The 14,404-nt window shown below is 59.6% G+C and overlaps 1 protein-coding gene across 2 annotated transcripts in view; it reads left to right on the top strand.

The window, feature by feature from the left end:
- The first annotated feature begins 7,025 nt into the window (after positions 1 to 7,025).
- Positions 7,026 to 14,404, top strand: part of SARDH (sarcosine dehydrogenase) — a 62,910-nt gene continuing 55,531 nt past the window's right edge. For both annotated transcript variants that reach the window (XM_082655857.1, XM_082655858.1), the window contains exons 1-6: positions 7,026 to 7,078; positions 8,401 to 8,759; positions 9,892 to 10,070; positions 11,569 to 11,748; positions 12,453 to 12,576; positions 12,766 to 12,866. In XM_082655857.1, coding sequence (XP_082511983.1) covers positions 8,429 to 8,759; positions 9,892 to 10,070; positions 11,569 to 11,748; positions 12,453 to 12,576; positions 12,766 to 12,866 — 915 coding nt within the window. In that variant the 5' untranslated portion in view covers positions 7,026 to 7,078; positions 8,401 to 8,428. The remainder of the gene's footprint in view (positions 7,079 to 8,400; positions 8,760 to 9,891; positions 10,071 to 11,568; positions 11,749 to 12,452; positions 12,577 to 12,765; positions 12,867 to 14,404) is intronic.

The raw sequence follows: 14,404 nt of genomic DNA, 5'->3' as shown, positions 1-14,404 counted from the left end.
TCTGTTGCTGCCATGACAAATTACCAGCACACGCTGTCGTCGTAGGGTTCCGTGGGTTACAGGAGCCCCACACAGGTCCCCCTGGGCTGAAATCAAGGTGCTGCACGGGGCTGTTCCTTTCTGGAGGCTTTAGGGGAGAATCTGTTCCTGGCCTTTCCGGCTTCTAGAAGCCGTCTGCATTCCCTGGACCATAACCCCTTCTTCCGTCTTCAAAGCCAGCAGGGTGTGTAGCCGACCCTTCTGTGGTCACATCTCTCTGTCTCCCTCTGACCACAGCTGGGAAAGGTTCTCCACTTTTAAGGACACGTGATCAGATGGGTCCCGCCCACATAATCCATCTCAAGGTCCTTCGCTGTCATCACACCTGCAAAGTCCCTCTTGCCGTGAGAGGTAACGTGGTCACAGGTGCCGGACATTAGGATGTGGCCGTCCGTCTCTGGGGGGGGGGGCCATTATTCGGCCTACAACGGTACGTTGGATACTCTGACCAGTCTCTCTTGTAAGCACAACAAAAGCGGTGGGAAAGTGTTTCTGATTTCATCAGTGAGCCGGTAATGAAGAAGAAACACTCAGAAGCCAAAAGGTGAGTGTAGGCAGGAGTCCAGAGAGGTCAGCTGACTCCCTCGCCCAACCTAGTGAGAGCTTGAGTACCACCAGTTCATAGAGCCCGGCTGGGTGTGGAGGAGAGGGGACAAAGCCCAGCCCCCCACCAAAGTACCAAATCTAATAGGTGAGCTCTTTCTTGAAGCTGGGACCCCAGTGGACCTCACTCTACACGTCAAGATGACTGGGAGCTCACCACGGCTGTAGCCACCACAGCCATCATGGACGGCAGAGAAAATTCTTTTTCTTGGACCTTGACAATGGGTGGAGGGAGAAGCAAAAACTTCCCTGAGGACGTGTTATGGGTCCAACTCTATCCCTCCCAAAGAGATACAATGAAGTCCCAGTACCTGTGAAAGTGACCAGATTTGGAAATAGGGTCCTTGCAGGTGTAGTCATGTTGAGATGAGATCACGAGCGTGGGCCCTGATCCAATATGACTGGTATCCTTATAAAAAGGGGAAATTTGGACAGAGAGACAGATGTGCACACAGGGAGAACAGGCTGTGAGACGGAAGCAGGTCCTCCTTTAGGGCCCTTAGAAGCGGCCGGCCCTGCTGACACCTTGATCTCGGACTGCTGGCCTCCAGAACTGTGAGAATAAATCGCTGTTGTTTGTGGTCCTTTGTTACATCAGCCCTAGGAACACATACCATGTGTAACTCTAACTTGGCACCTAAGAAGGTTGCCGCCTGAATTTGCACTTCCTGCGGGTCTGAAAAACCAGGAGCTGAGAGCGTAAAGCAGGATCACAGGTTGTGGATACGCCTGAGTGCCCGGAAAAAGGAAACGCAAATCATCTCTGGAAGAATCCGCTTTCAATTTCAGCCTCAAATAGTCCCTGAGGGAAAGTTCCAAGAAATACACACTCACTGTCCCAAAGCATAGGTAACAAGGAAATGGGTAGCAAAAACCACAGGCCACTGCATTGGATCCACAAGCAGACTACAAAATAATTGTGCTTAAAATCAGCCTAAAAGGGATCGGAACTGTGTGTAATGGCCAAGGAACCGTGAAAAATAACCAAGCCAGTTAGACAAACGAAGCTTCTAGACCTGTCATCAAACTTTGGGACCATCGGACAGCTGGGCTGAGACTGGACATCACAGCATGACATGGCGTGGGTCAAGGAAGAAGCACTGTTGGGAGACGTTTGCAAGGCGAGCCTAGAAGGCAGTGTTGCTGGCGGAGACACAGTGTGTTTGCATTCCAGAGGATGACACCGTCACCCCTACCCTAAGGCTACCTTCTTATAGTAGGAGCAGGAGAAAATGGCCTTGTCAGAGGGAGAAGTGCAAGCAAACTCCTTGGGTTCCAGTGCTTATGGGAGTTGTCTGGGAATGCTCACTGCCCTGCCCTGCAGATCCTGGGGTGCAGGAGGGGCTACTCTTTCTCTGATTCTGTCTAATCTGAGCCACAACTACTGAAGCCCACGCGCCTAGAGCCCGTGCTCCGCAACAAGAGAAGCCGCCGCAGTGAGAAGCCCGCGCACCGCAACGAAGAGTAGCCCCCGCTCGCCGCAACTAGAGAAAGCCCACGCGCAGCAACGAAGTCCCAACGCAGCCAAAAATAAAATAAATTTAAAAAAAAATACTCCATAACAAAACTTGTCGACTAATACTAAAGCTGAACTTGAACCAAAATTTGTGACCTTGATAGCTTGCATTGCAAAAGCAGAGGGCTGGAAGTAGCTGTTCTTTTCACACATAGTCCTTCTTTCAGGCTGGAACAAAACATTGATTCCTTGAACAAAAGTTTTATGTCTCCGTTAAGCATTTTCAACTTATCTATTTAAAATGTCATTTTGGAATTCCCTGGCGGTCCAGTGGTTAGGACTCTGCGCTTCTGCTGCAGGGGGCACGCGTTTGATCCCCGGTTGGGGAACTAAGATCCCTCATGCTGCGCGACGAGCCAAAATTAAATAAAATATTCAGACATAAAGTGTGTGGCCTCCGTTTGTTTTTTAAAAAAGTAATTTTTCCAAGTTGGAAAAGTAATTTTTCCAAATTTTCCAAGAAAATTACAAATGTATTAAATGCGCACAGATTACAGGGTTTTAAAATGACGGCTCTGGCTCAGATGCTGTCTTAGGGTGGCTGGTTCCCCCTGCTCTGGGTGGGTGGCACTGGGGAGCTTTACTGAGAAGGTTTTACAACCCTTAGTGGGTTAACTCAGACTCCTGTTCCTTAGTCACAAGTTGATGAATTTATTTTCCTTAACAATTTAGTTTTGATCTTTTCCTTTCCCTAGAAAAAGAGAACCCACACATGCACCTAAAACCTATGTGGGCGCACTGGAACCGGCTGGTGCCAGCTCGTGGGAGCTGAGGGTGTAGCCTCTTCCCAGGTCTCTGTTCGGTGGCGTCCTTCTCATCGGCAGGTTGAAATTGGCCCTGGTGGGGGCATGTACACGGCAGAAGTCAGCCAGCGCTCCCCGCTTGGAGAGCCAAGTGTTAAACGTTTAGCGGCACCCCACTGCAGAAGGATGCTCGCTAACAACGATTAGCTATGACAGTCCTGGAGGTTAATACACTTCACAGCATAGCTTCAAAATACATAAAGCAAAAACACACAGAATTATGGGGAGAAGTGGACACATCCCGGTCGCAGAGGGGGACACTCACACAGCACTCAGAGATAGCCGGCGGTATTCAGTAAGGAAGCTCCCTGCCAGGGGAGTGTTCCGTGTGGAGGACAACGGGACAGTCAGACAGAGCCCAGGCTGTCACTCCCAGTGGGGATCCACCTCCCTGCCCGTCTGCAGGTCCCCTTTTGGGGACAGTCCCTGTCCAGGGGGCTGCATCCCCAGTCTCTGGGTCCAGCGTTCCCGGGGGTGTCATACTCACATGTGGCCACCAGGGGACGATGTTTCCTGGGAAGGCCCATTCTCCTCTGCTGTCTGGATCTTGGTGCTGGCCCCGCCCACACGGGCTCAGCGGCCGGAGTGACCAGTTCCAGCCCTACATTTGTTTCCATCACAAATAACGTTGGAAAGAAATGACGGAGTGAAGTGGGAGCCTCAAGGCCCCGCTGTGTGTGCGTGGAGGTAGGGCCCAGGTGGCTGCAGCCCGCAGCCGTCCTCACCTGCCGTCGGCATGTGCGTCTAGGGGGAGGGGCACCCACCTGCCTCTCTGGAAGGACCACCACTTACCCCCAGATAATAAAACATTGTCTTCACGAAGGCATGGGCAGGGAGTTGATGTCATTTTTTTTTTTTAAGGTTCTTATTGGAAAAATAAAATCTTGGCAGTGCAAATGCAGCCCTCAACAGTTGTTCTGGAAACTTCCCTGGTCCATGAATTGCCCGGGTCTGGTGCCCATTAGCTGTGTTCTGTCTTGCTTTTCTCATCTCTACAATGGGCAACAGTGTTCCTCCCTCCCCTGAGATGACACACACGAAGCACTCAGCACACTGCTGGCCCCCCTCACGCCCCCCCCATAGGTGTGCCCTGGGGCAAGGCTCAGGGGCAAATGGGGCCGGTACCAGGTGTGGCTGGGTCAGATGTGGCCAGGTACTGTTGGCTGGTTACTTAATGTCCCTCCTCTGCAGGGCCACACGCAGAGCTCCGAGGAGGAACCTCCTCCTCTGGCCAGTCCCCTTGCTCCACCCTGGACGTCTGCCCAGTCAGAGGGCGGCCTGCAGACGCCTCCCTCTGCCCTGGGAGCCTGGCCAGCAGGTGGGTGTGGAGGGCTGGCCGGGGCTGTGGAGAGGGCCAGTCTGGGCCAGAAGGAGGTGTCTCAGGCCTGGTAATAACATGCAGAGAAACTTACAAAAATTCCCTGAAACTGACAGCCCGGGGGTTCCAGTCCCTGCTTCCCAGATGGGGAAAGAGGCTCCTTGAAGGGAGACCAGCCCAGATGGCGCAGCAGCCTGGCAGCAGGACCCTGGCCCAGGGCCCCTAGCTGGAGCCTGCCCACCTCTTGACCTTGGCCCTCTTCCAGACCCAAGCAGCACCCAATCGATGACGAATCCTACAACGCTGACCCACAGGCAAGCCCAGGCCTCCAGCCACCACCCCTCGTCCAAAGTCTAGGGGGACTGTGCTGCCCGCTTGCTGGGGACAATTTTGCAACAGCTGCCTGTCTTTGAGCAGAGGGCAAGAGAGGTCTGGGCTGCCTCGGCTGCTGTCCTGGGGCTGCAGTGACTACTGTGTCCCTCGCCTGGGCATCTCGTGTCTACGGGTCTGAGGAGGACATGGTCATGCTCCTTCCTAGCCCTCTCTGACCTGTCCTTCACCCCATCCAGGGAGGGCACCCCTGCCTCGGGCTTCAAGGCCAAGCCTGCCATCTGCTGAGTGACCGGGCTGCTGTCCTCTCTGCCCTGGACCCCAGCACTGCCCCGGGAAGCCTTGTGCTGGTGGAGCCAGCCTTCCTCCAGAGAGGCCAAGGGGGGGTGAGTGACAGTCTCTGTCCCCATGATGGCGACAGCACATAGGCCAGAGCCCCCAGCCACCTCCTCCGAGATGGCCTCCTGGGTTTCTGCTGGAAAGAAGAACAGCTTGTTCAGGACCACCCCCCAACACAGCCAGCCTCGTGGTCGCCTTGCCCCTCCCTGCCTCCATCTTCTTCCTGGACCCTGAGGCCCTCAAGGGCAGGGAATGGGTCATAGTTGCCTCTGGGTCTCCCTGCAGTTCTTTGCATACAGTAGGTGCTCAGTAAATGTAGAGGGCAGACAAATTGGCAGTAAGACAGTTGGACAGCTCAGTGGGAATAAGTACACACATATTTGTTTGTCTGTATTAATCACAGTATCGTGCCTCCGTCACTCCCTGTATTAGCAGCTGGCATTACTATTTTGTTCACTGACAGAAATTTAAATACTTTCTTTGACCCAGTGGGAGGAGGAGGTCCTATTTTACATCAGCACCTATTCTGATTCCTTGCACATTCAGAGGTGGACGTACTTACTCGTTCCAGATTTCCTCTGGACGTCTCCTCTGGGTATCTTCTGCCTGAGCACAAACCAGACGCCCTAGACCTAGCTTGAGGCCCCACTCCGTCTGTCTGACTGCAGGCTTGGTCTGGCTCCCCCACTAGCTTGCTGTGTGACCCAAGGCAAGCTGGCTCCCCTCTCTGGGCCCTGGTGCCCCCAACAGTCAAATGGAGGCAGGCATCCCTGCCCTGGGAAGCTGGTCGCTGTGAAGTGGAAAAGCCAGAGGCTCACGGATGTCTCGCCCAGAAACAGAAGGATCTGGGAGCTCTGGAGGGCAGACAGGTCAGGAGCGCTGTCCAGTGCTGGTGGTGCGGGCAACCCAGACTTCCTGACCTGCCTCCGAGGGCAGTGAGCGCCCCTTCCCTGGGGGTGAGCAGCTGAGGCTGGACAGGCAGCTCTGTGCTAAGGCCCTGGATCACCCCACCAAGCAGCCCAGCCCCGGCACGACGCTGCTGCTGACCCAGCACTTTCTGCCCACCTGGCCGTGCTAAGCTCCCTTCTGGCACGGGGAGCATGGCGGGCACAGGCAGGTAGGGGTGCACGGGTTCACCTGCAGAACCCTGTGACCCCTGTTTTAGGGAGGAGGGGGAGAGGTCCCCTGCCCTGGCGCTGCTGCCCTCAGAACCGTCCGCTTGGCTGTGCCCGGCCCGCCTCCTAGAAGCCTGGCCGTGGGCGGTGCATCCTGCCCCAGCCAAGGGTGGGGGTGGGATGGGGGCTGGCAGCGCCTCCAGGGGCGGGGCCAGCGGGGGGTGGGGGCGGGGTTGGCCCCGGGTTCCCGCCTGGCTGTTGCTGGGGAGGAAGGAGGTGACGGCACTGCTGCAGCCACTGGGCCCGGCACTGGCAGGCCACTCGGGGCCCAGGGGCAGTGGCCGGCCGGAGGTACAGCCCTCGGGAGGGCAGGGCCCAGGCCCTTCCCTGGGCTGGCGGGGTGGGAACAGGCCCAGAGCTGGCTGGGCACGACCATGGGACACTCTGGGGGAGGCCAGGGGGCCTGGGCACCCTCCCAGCCCTTGTTCTCCCGCTGAGGCCTGTGCCTGGACCTTCCCTCCCTCCCCCCACCCCCGGGCCCGTCATCCTACCGCCTGCGGGGAGGGCTTCTCTGGGCCGCCCCGCTTAACAGCACGAGGCCAACCCGGTCTGTCTGACCCCGAACCTGGCAATGAATGGTCAGGCTGCAGACTCGGGTGGGAGAGAGTTGGAGGGGGCAGAAGTGCAGATCAATGTGGAAGCAGCTGCCCTGGCGGGAGGGCACCGGGCTGCCCCTGCTGGGGCCGTGCCCCCTCTACCCCCAGCCTGGGTGGGAGAACGGGACTGGCCATGCACCGGGAAGGGGCACGTGGCAGCCCATGGCAGCCCCCGCGTTGGCACAGGGGGAGGGAAGAAGGAGTCTGGGTCAGAGGCCAGGAGGAGGGGGCGGGGCAGGGGGTGGGCAGATGCCTGGCCTTGGAAAGGCTTCCCGGGCACCCACGTGACGCTGAGTTTCTGACAGTAGGTCCTCACTGTTGGCGGCTCCTGGAGGGTTAAGGAACTCCAAGGAGGAAAGGTAAGTGCAGACACGAGCTGGGCTGCACCTCCCCGTGCCCAGGGCGCCTGAAGCAGGGCAGAGCTGACGGAGGGACTGGGGTGCCCGGCCCCAGCCTCCAACCCCCCACCCCGAAGCCCCTCAACTCACCCCTGCCTGCTCCCTCCTCTGCCCCTACCCCCTGGGGGGGGGTCTCTGTGGTGAGGGCAGGGCAGCCCTGACCAACCTGAGAGCCCGGGTGCCTGCGGGGGAGCGGAGGGGGTGCGGTGGGCAGTGCCCACCTGTGAGGGCGGGAAAGGGTGTGGCAGTGGGTCCCCCCCCAGCCTCTCCTCCCCCAGACCAGGCCCCGAGATGTCTGCGGACTGGGAGTTCGGGAGGGGGCAGGACAGCCAGCAGGCTTGGCCACACGGCGGCCCTGTGGCCTTGGTCACCTTGGCGGGCTTCCTTGGGCCTCAGTCTCCCCCCTCCGTGAAATGGGGACAACAGTCATCTTGACTTCCGAGCAGAGAGAACGCGGGTTCCCGGCTTGCCGTGTGACACATGCTTGGAAATGGAAGTGGTCTTAATTAACTGGCTAAGTGATACCAATCACGGCTATTAACGTAGGTGCGGGACCCACCTCAGTCCCTCGGCCACAGCCAAACCCCTCTTACTTTTCCTGCTGATCCCACGACTGGGCCCAGGAGCCTCTCTGAGGCGTCCTTTCCCCTGTGTTCCTCGCCTCCGGGGAGACACCTCTGCTGCATCCTGTCTCCTTAGAAGGTGGGGCCCCGTCACAGTTTTCTTCTTCGAATTATGAGGCTCTTCTGACCGGGGAGGGATGCAAGGTGAGCCCTGCAGGCTACTGGGAGGTCACCGAGCAGGAGGGAGGCTGGTTGCCCATCCTCCGAGTCCCTACCTGGATTCGAGATGGCCCGAGGGAGCCGGGGGCCTGGACGCCGCTGCGTTGCTCACCTTCTGCCTCGGGTCCCAAAGGGCTGTGGAGTCAACGTGGCAGAAATAACTTCTGTCTGGGGCTGAGACGGGAGTTGCCCCGGAGGGCGTGTTGGGTACAGGCTGGAGGGTTGGGTGTCCCTGCCCCAGGCTCTCCGCCACCCACCCTGTGGCCCTGCAGCCCTGCCCCGCCACGCACACTGCCCTCCTTCTGCCCCCACCGTGGTCTCCCCTGGGCCCAGCCAGAGCCTGTAGCGTACGAGGCCCTCAGTACACGTGGACAAATGGCACAGGTGCACACGTGACGTGGGTGGGTGGCAGGAGGACGGCCGGAGGGTGACAGCACAGGGGCCCTGGGGCTCGCTTGCACAGAGCCTCTGTGCCCCAGGCAGCCCCGATTCCCTCCCCAGCTCCCTGCGGTGCTCGAGCCGAGTCCCCATGGCCTTGCTGAGCCGAGCCCTGCGTGTGGCCGCCACCTGTCCTCGCCGGAGCCCTGCCCAGGGCCTGGGGCTGCGACTCCTGAGCAGCGGGGCCCGGCCCAGCCCTGAGAAGAGTGTGCCCTACCAGCAGACCCTGAAAGAGGCCCGGGACCCCCGGGCAGGCGCCCAGGGCCCAAGCCGGCCCCTGCCCAGCACAGCCAATGTGGTGGTCATCGGCGGGGGCAGCTTGGGCTGCCAGACCCTCTACCACCTGGCCAAGCTGGGCGTGAGCGGGGCGGTGCTACTGGAACGGGAGCGGCTGACCTCCGGGACCACCTGGCACACGGCGGGTAGGGGCCTGGGTGCACGTGGGGGCGGGAGGGACTGGATTCAGCCAGGGGCCAGCTCTGGGTTGGCAGCCGGAGGCCTGTTAGAGGCAGCTGAGCTGGAGGGGGAGGACATGGGGAAAAGACGTGGGGTCCTTCTGAGGTGAGCCTGCGGGCCCCCTGAGTCTCTGAAGAGCTGCGGAGGGGAGGAGGGAGCAGACACTGACTGGGGGATCCTGGAGGGCAGAGCAGAGACCAGAGCTGGGAGCCCAGGCAGCTGTGTATTCAAAGAGCAGAAGCCCCTTCCCTGGACGGAGCTACCCAGGGTGAGCGCCGTCCACGGGGTGCAGAGGATGGACGGGGAAGGGGCCATCGGGGATGTCCTCCGTGGGCACCATGGTTCTCAGCCAGCTAGCCAGTGGGCATACAGTAAAAGCACCTACTGTGCGCACGTCCCCAGGGCAGCCAACCTTTGCCTTAACCCTGCGTTGAGTTTGCCAGGCTCTGTGGGGAAAACACTCCCACTTTGGCCAATGTGAGCCTGATGTTGCTGGATGTGGAGCTGGGAAGAGGTTCAGGCATCACGTGTCTTGAGAGCTGACACAGCCGGCCCTGCACGCCACTGCCCCTGCCTATCCACCGTCCTGTCTCGGCTGGGCCCACACAGCCTCTCCCCCACCGCTACCTCTCCCCCGGCCCCCCCGCTCCCCAGACTCTGCTTGGAAGGGAGCAGCTTTGCTGGTGAAGGGGCTGCCTTTGGACCTCAGTCAGTCCTGGGTTGGGGTCCCGGCCCCATCATCACCCGTCCTGTGATCCTGGGCACAGAACCGTTTGGTGCTGCCTTAATTTCACTATAAAATAGTCACGCCTGCCTCCCAGGACCGCTCTGTCACCCAGTGATAGGCTCAGTACACAGGAGGTGCTCCATAAATGGCAGCCTTGGGTATCGTCACGCTCTGAGCTGCCCCAGGGCGACGTCCTGGAACTCAGCTTTGACCCCGTCACTTCCTGCTCATCAGCCGCTCGGGGCTCTCCATGGCCTGCAGAGACGCTCCCCGCCCACTGCCTGGTCTTCAGGAGCCCGGGCCTGCTGGGAGGAGCCGGGGTGCCGCACTGCAGTGCTGGGGCTGACGGCGCCCCGCCCCTCCCCCGTCAGGCCTGCTGTGGCAGCTGCGGCCTAGCGACGTGGAGGTGGAGCTTCTGGGCCACACGAGGCGCGTGGTGAGCCGCGACCTGGGGGAGGAGACGGGGCTGCACACGGGCTGGATCCAGAACGGGGGCCTGTTCATCGCGTCCAACCGGCAGCGTCTGGATGAGTACAAGAGGCTCATGTCGGTGGGTGCACCCCTGCCGGGGCGGGGACTCATGTCCTGGGTGCACTCCCGCCCGGGCGAGTGAGCGGCTCGTGTTGGTGTGTGCCCCCCTGCCGGTGGTGGGTGGGGCAGCGTAGCACAGGGAAGGAGCCCCGACAGATCTGGGTTCAAGCCCTGGTGCTGCCCTTGCTGGTCGGGCCACCTGGGCCAAGCGGCGTTGCCTCCGAGCCTCGGCATCCTCGCCTTTAAAATGGGACCGTTGCGTTGCGCAGCACCGTTTGCCGAGCCTCGAGGCAGGAGAGGCCCGATAACCGGGAGTCATCGGCATGCACGGTGCTCACAGGAGTCAGGATGCATGATGAGAGACTGCAGTCCCCAGGAGGAAGGACCACCCTTCTCCCGGCACCGCTGGCGGGGCTGAGGGAACGCCACTGTGGGCGAGACGGCAGAGAAAGCCTTCCGCTGTGGAAGGCCCTCTGCTGGGGTGGAGAGTTGATTCTTCACCCAGGGCAGCCAGGCCCGGACCCCAAATTCCAGGGCGTGGCTGAGACTGGCTCCTCCAGCAGGTCATTCCTTATTGAGCACCAACTGAAGAGCGGCTCAGGGCCCAGCGAGCAGAGAGGCCTGTGTGGGTAGCAGGGGTACATTGTCACAGGGATGCCGCGTGCCTCTGCCCAGGCGGAAGCAGCGGCACCTGGCTTCATTAGAACGGGCTGGGTCTCTGGGGTTAGGAGGTGGCCTCACTCTGCCTACTCCCCCCACCTCTCCCCCCCCCACCTCTCCCCCCCCCCCCCCCCCCCCCCCGCCGCCTTGCTCACTCATCAGCTGCCATGGAGGCTCCAAAGGTGCCCAGGCAACCTTTCAGCTCAAGTGCTGAGCGAGGCCTCTGCAGCTTTTCATTCCCACTGCTCGGAGAGAGAAGCTGATTGGCTCAGCTCATCTCTAGTTGGGCGGAGCCTTTCCCGATGGATGGATGCCTGGGGGCATTTGATTGGCTGCCCTTGGGCCAATCAAATGAGCCGGGGGTGTGGTCTGTCACACAGTCCGGGGCCTGGGACAGAGGACTGCAGCGGTCTCTCGTCTGGGGAGCTGGTCTGACCGTCAAACCTGGTTGAAGCTCAAACTATCAGACCTACGGGGATTATTTTTATTTATGTTATACAGTAGATCCTTATATGCCAGGGACTGGTCTAAGCTCTTTAAAGGTGTCAACCCCGTAAACCATTATCACCCCCATTCCCCCAGGTGACGTTAGCAACTTGCCCCACGTCACATGGCTCATGTTAGAGCTGGATGGGGGAGGCGGGAGGGCCCCAGAGCCTGCTTCCGAGCGCTACCCGGGCTCCTTACTCTTCCTCGGAGCTGGCCCGAGGGACGGGGGCCGCTGGGGCACGGTGGCCGGCTAAGGGTTCCTGGGGGACACAGGGTCTGAACTGACCCTTGGAGGCCCAGATGGGGAGGAGAGTGGCCAAGGGGGTCTGCTCCCCGAGGGCTCAAGTACTTTCCTCTGGGTCCCCCAGTTGGGCAAGGCCTATGGCGTGGAGTCCCACGTGCTGAGCCCGGCAGAGACCAAGGCCCTGTATCCGCTGATGAATGTGGATGACCTCTACGGGACCCTGTACGTGCCTCATGACGGCACCATGGACCCCGCCGGCACCTGTACTGCCCTCACCAGGGCCGCCACTGCCCGCGGAGCACAGGTACAATGGCCTTCCGGCCCTGGGTCCCCTGCTCCCAGCCCACCCCTCCTGCCTAAGAACCCCAAGACCAGAAGGCAAGAGAACACGTGCCGTTCTCTCTGCTCCACATAGGACCTGAGCCTCTAATCCGATCCTGCAGAGGCCGGCCGCCCTCAGGTTTGTCCCCCAGGTCAGCTCTCCTCCCTTCCCCGAGGTCTGGCCCTGCTGGAAGAGTGAACCCGCCCCAAATCTCTTCTTGTAAATTTTATCTTCTTTTGTCTCGAATACACACATAGTTGTAGGAAAGATTAGAAAAGACAAATAAGCAAGACAGAAGAAATGAGGATCACCCAGAGGTAACCAATGTTGACATTGTAGTTTTACTGCAAGTACTTTTCTATGAAGATGTATATGTAAGTCAACTGGAAGCAAACTGCACTGTATGTGACCTTTTACCGCAAGCATCTGTCCGTCAAATGAGCCCTCCTTTTCTTTTCTTTTTCTCAAAAAAAGCCTCTGTCTGGGGGGACAAGTTCTCCAAGTCAAGGAACACGTGGAGTTAGTTTCCACCCTGTGGTCACCCCATTTCCCCAGTGGGGTCACATGAAGCCTGCCTGAGCAGAAGCAGGTGTCCCGGGTACCGCCTGGGCTGGAGGTAGGAGAGGGTAGGTGGTCAGTGCTCAGAGCGCCCACATGGCTTTGGAAGCAGCTCTTCTCGCTCTCAGGTCATCGAGAACTGCCCAGTCACCGGCATCAGTGTGCGGACGGATGATTTTGGGGTGCGGCGGGTCGAGGCTGTGGAGACAGAGCACGGCTCCATCCAGACACCCTGCGTGGTCAATTGTGCAGGTGGGAACACGTTTCTTCTGGGCTCCCAAGTGGCCACCCCGGCTGCTCCCTAAACCTGGCCTTACTTAGGGGTGGCGGCCCAGGCGTGACCTGGGGAGTCACTGCCATGGCAGACAGGCCTGCAGAGGCGCCCAGCTGGCTGGCCCCCGCCAGGTGCCAGCAGAGCTCAACTGTCTGCTCTGCCTGCAGGAGTGTGGGCAGGCGCCGTGGGCCGGATGGCTGGCGTCAAGGTCCCGCTGGTAGCCATGCACCATGCCTACGTCGTCACCGAGCGCATTGAAGGGATCCAGGTGAGTAGACGGCCCCAGGCACCAAGTGGGTGGTGCACGGACCTGGCTGTGAAGCCCAACACTTGTAGGTTCCTTCATTGCCCTGAGCGTCAGTGGCCTCATCTGTGAAATGGGACTCCTCATGACTGGAGGTTTTGGGTGGCCTGAGAATGAAGTGAAGTAGCACAGGCATAACCCGAGGGTCCCGACCCCCTTTGCCTTGGGAGCAGGGCTTCTCATTGATGCCCAAGCCCATCCTGCATGGTGCGGCCAGTCTGGCTTTTGCCATGTTCTGGGCCCCAGGTGTTTCTGGGAACCTCTGAATGTTCGCATGCTCCCAAATGTGCCCTGGGTGCCAGTCTCAGAGGACATTGATCCCTGGCCCTCAGAACCTCCCAGGGAGCCCTGGAGACACCTCTGCCAGAGGAGGCGGTGGGGGAGAGGGGAGCTGTGCGCCCCCTGCCCTCTCTCCTCTCCTCCCTTTCTACCTCCCCTCTCCTCCCTTTCTACCTCCCCTCTCCTCCCTTTCTACCTCCCCTCTCCTCCCTTTCTATCTCCCCTCTCCTCCCTTTCTATCTCCCCTCTCCTCCCCTTCTATCTCCCCTCTCCTGTGCTGGTGGCAGGTGGCTTCCTGTCGCCTTGTCACTGACCACTCCTCTTTCCCTCCAGCCTCTTCCCCCTCCCTCCCTCCATCCATTATCCCTCCACTCATTTCCTTCCCTCTGTTCCTCTGGCCATCCCTGCATCCATTCATCCCTCCTCCGATCCCTCCCTCCCTCTAGCCCTTCATCCATCCATTGATTCATCTATTTATCCATCCATTCATCTGTCCGTCCTTTCTCTCATGTATCCATCCAGCCATCACCCCCTCTACCCATTCATCTCTCCCTCCACCCATTCCTCCATCATCCATCCGTTTATTAATCCATCTAACCTTCCCTCCCCACCCCTCTCTGCATCAAACATTCACTGGATAAGCTCTGTGCTCCAAGCCCTCATCTAGAAACTGGGACTATAACAGAGATAAGAACCTAGTTCTCGCCCAGGTGAGCTGGGGGAAGGGTACAAACAAGTAAAGGTATTATTTATTTTAAAACAGGCTGACAGGGGCTCCCAGGGGGCAAGCACAGGGGCTATAGGGACTCCCAGCCTATGGACCAGGGAGGTGCCCTGGCGGAGGCCATGTCTGAAGGGTCTTCTGAGGCATCTGAAGGGTGGCAGAGAAAGAACAAGGGGGAGAAGGGGAGGACGCAGAGCCTGGCGGCCGGGGCACTGCAGGCAGTTCAGGGAAGCGGGCCTGAGGGTGTGGGTGTGGGGAGAGCGTGAGAGACCAGACTGGCCTTGTTTAGGGTCAGGCTCCAGCAAAGAGGGGCCTGGGAGCCTCACCGCTGCCCTGGACAAGCCTGGCTTCCCTCTGGTCACCAGGCTGGCCGCTGGGTGGACCCAGTGGCGGAGGGTGAGGGAAGCTGCCGCGGGGCCGGGGTCTCCGCCGCTCTTGTCCCCCCACCCCCACACACACAAGGTTCCCCCGTTCGTGGAAGAGTTTAATACAACCCAGC

The sequence above is a fragment of the Grampus griseus genome, assembly GCF_964374135.1.
Source record: "Grampus griseus genome assembly, chromosome: 6".
NCBI lineage: Eukaryota > Metazoa > Chordata > Mammalia > Artiodactyla > Delphinidae > Grampus > Grampus griseus.
The sequence above is the reverse complement of the archived record's forward strand: the minus strand, read 5'-3'. Positions and strand labels throughout refer to the sequence as shown.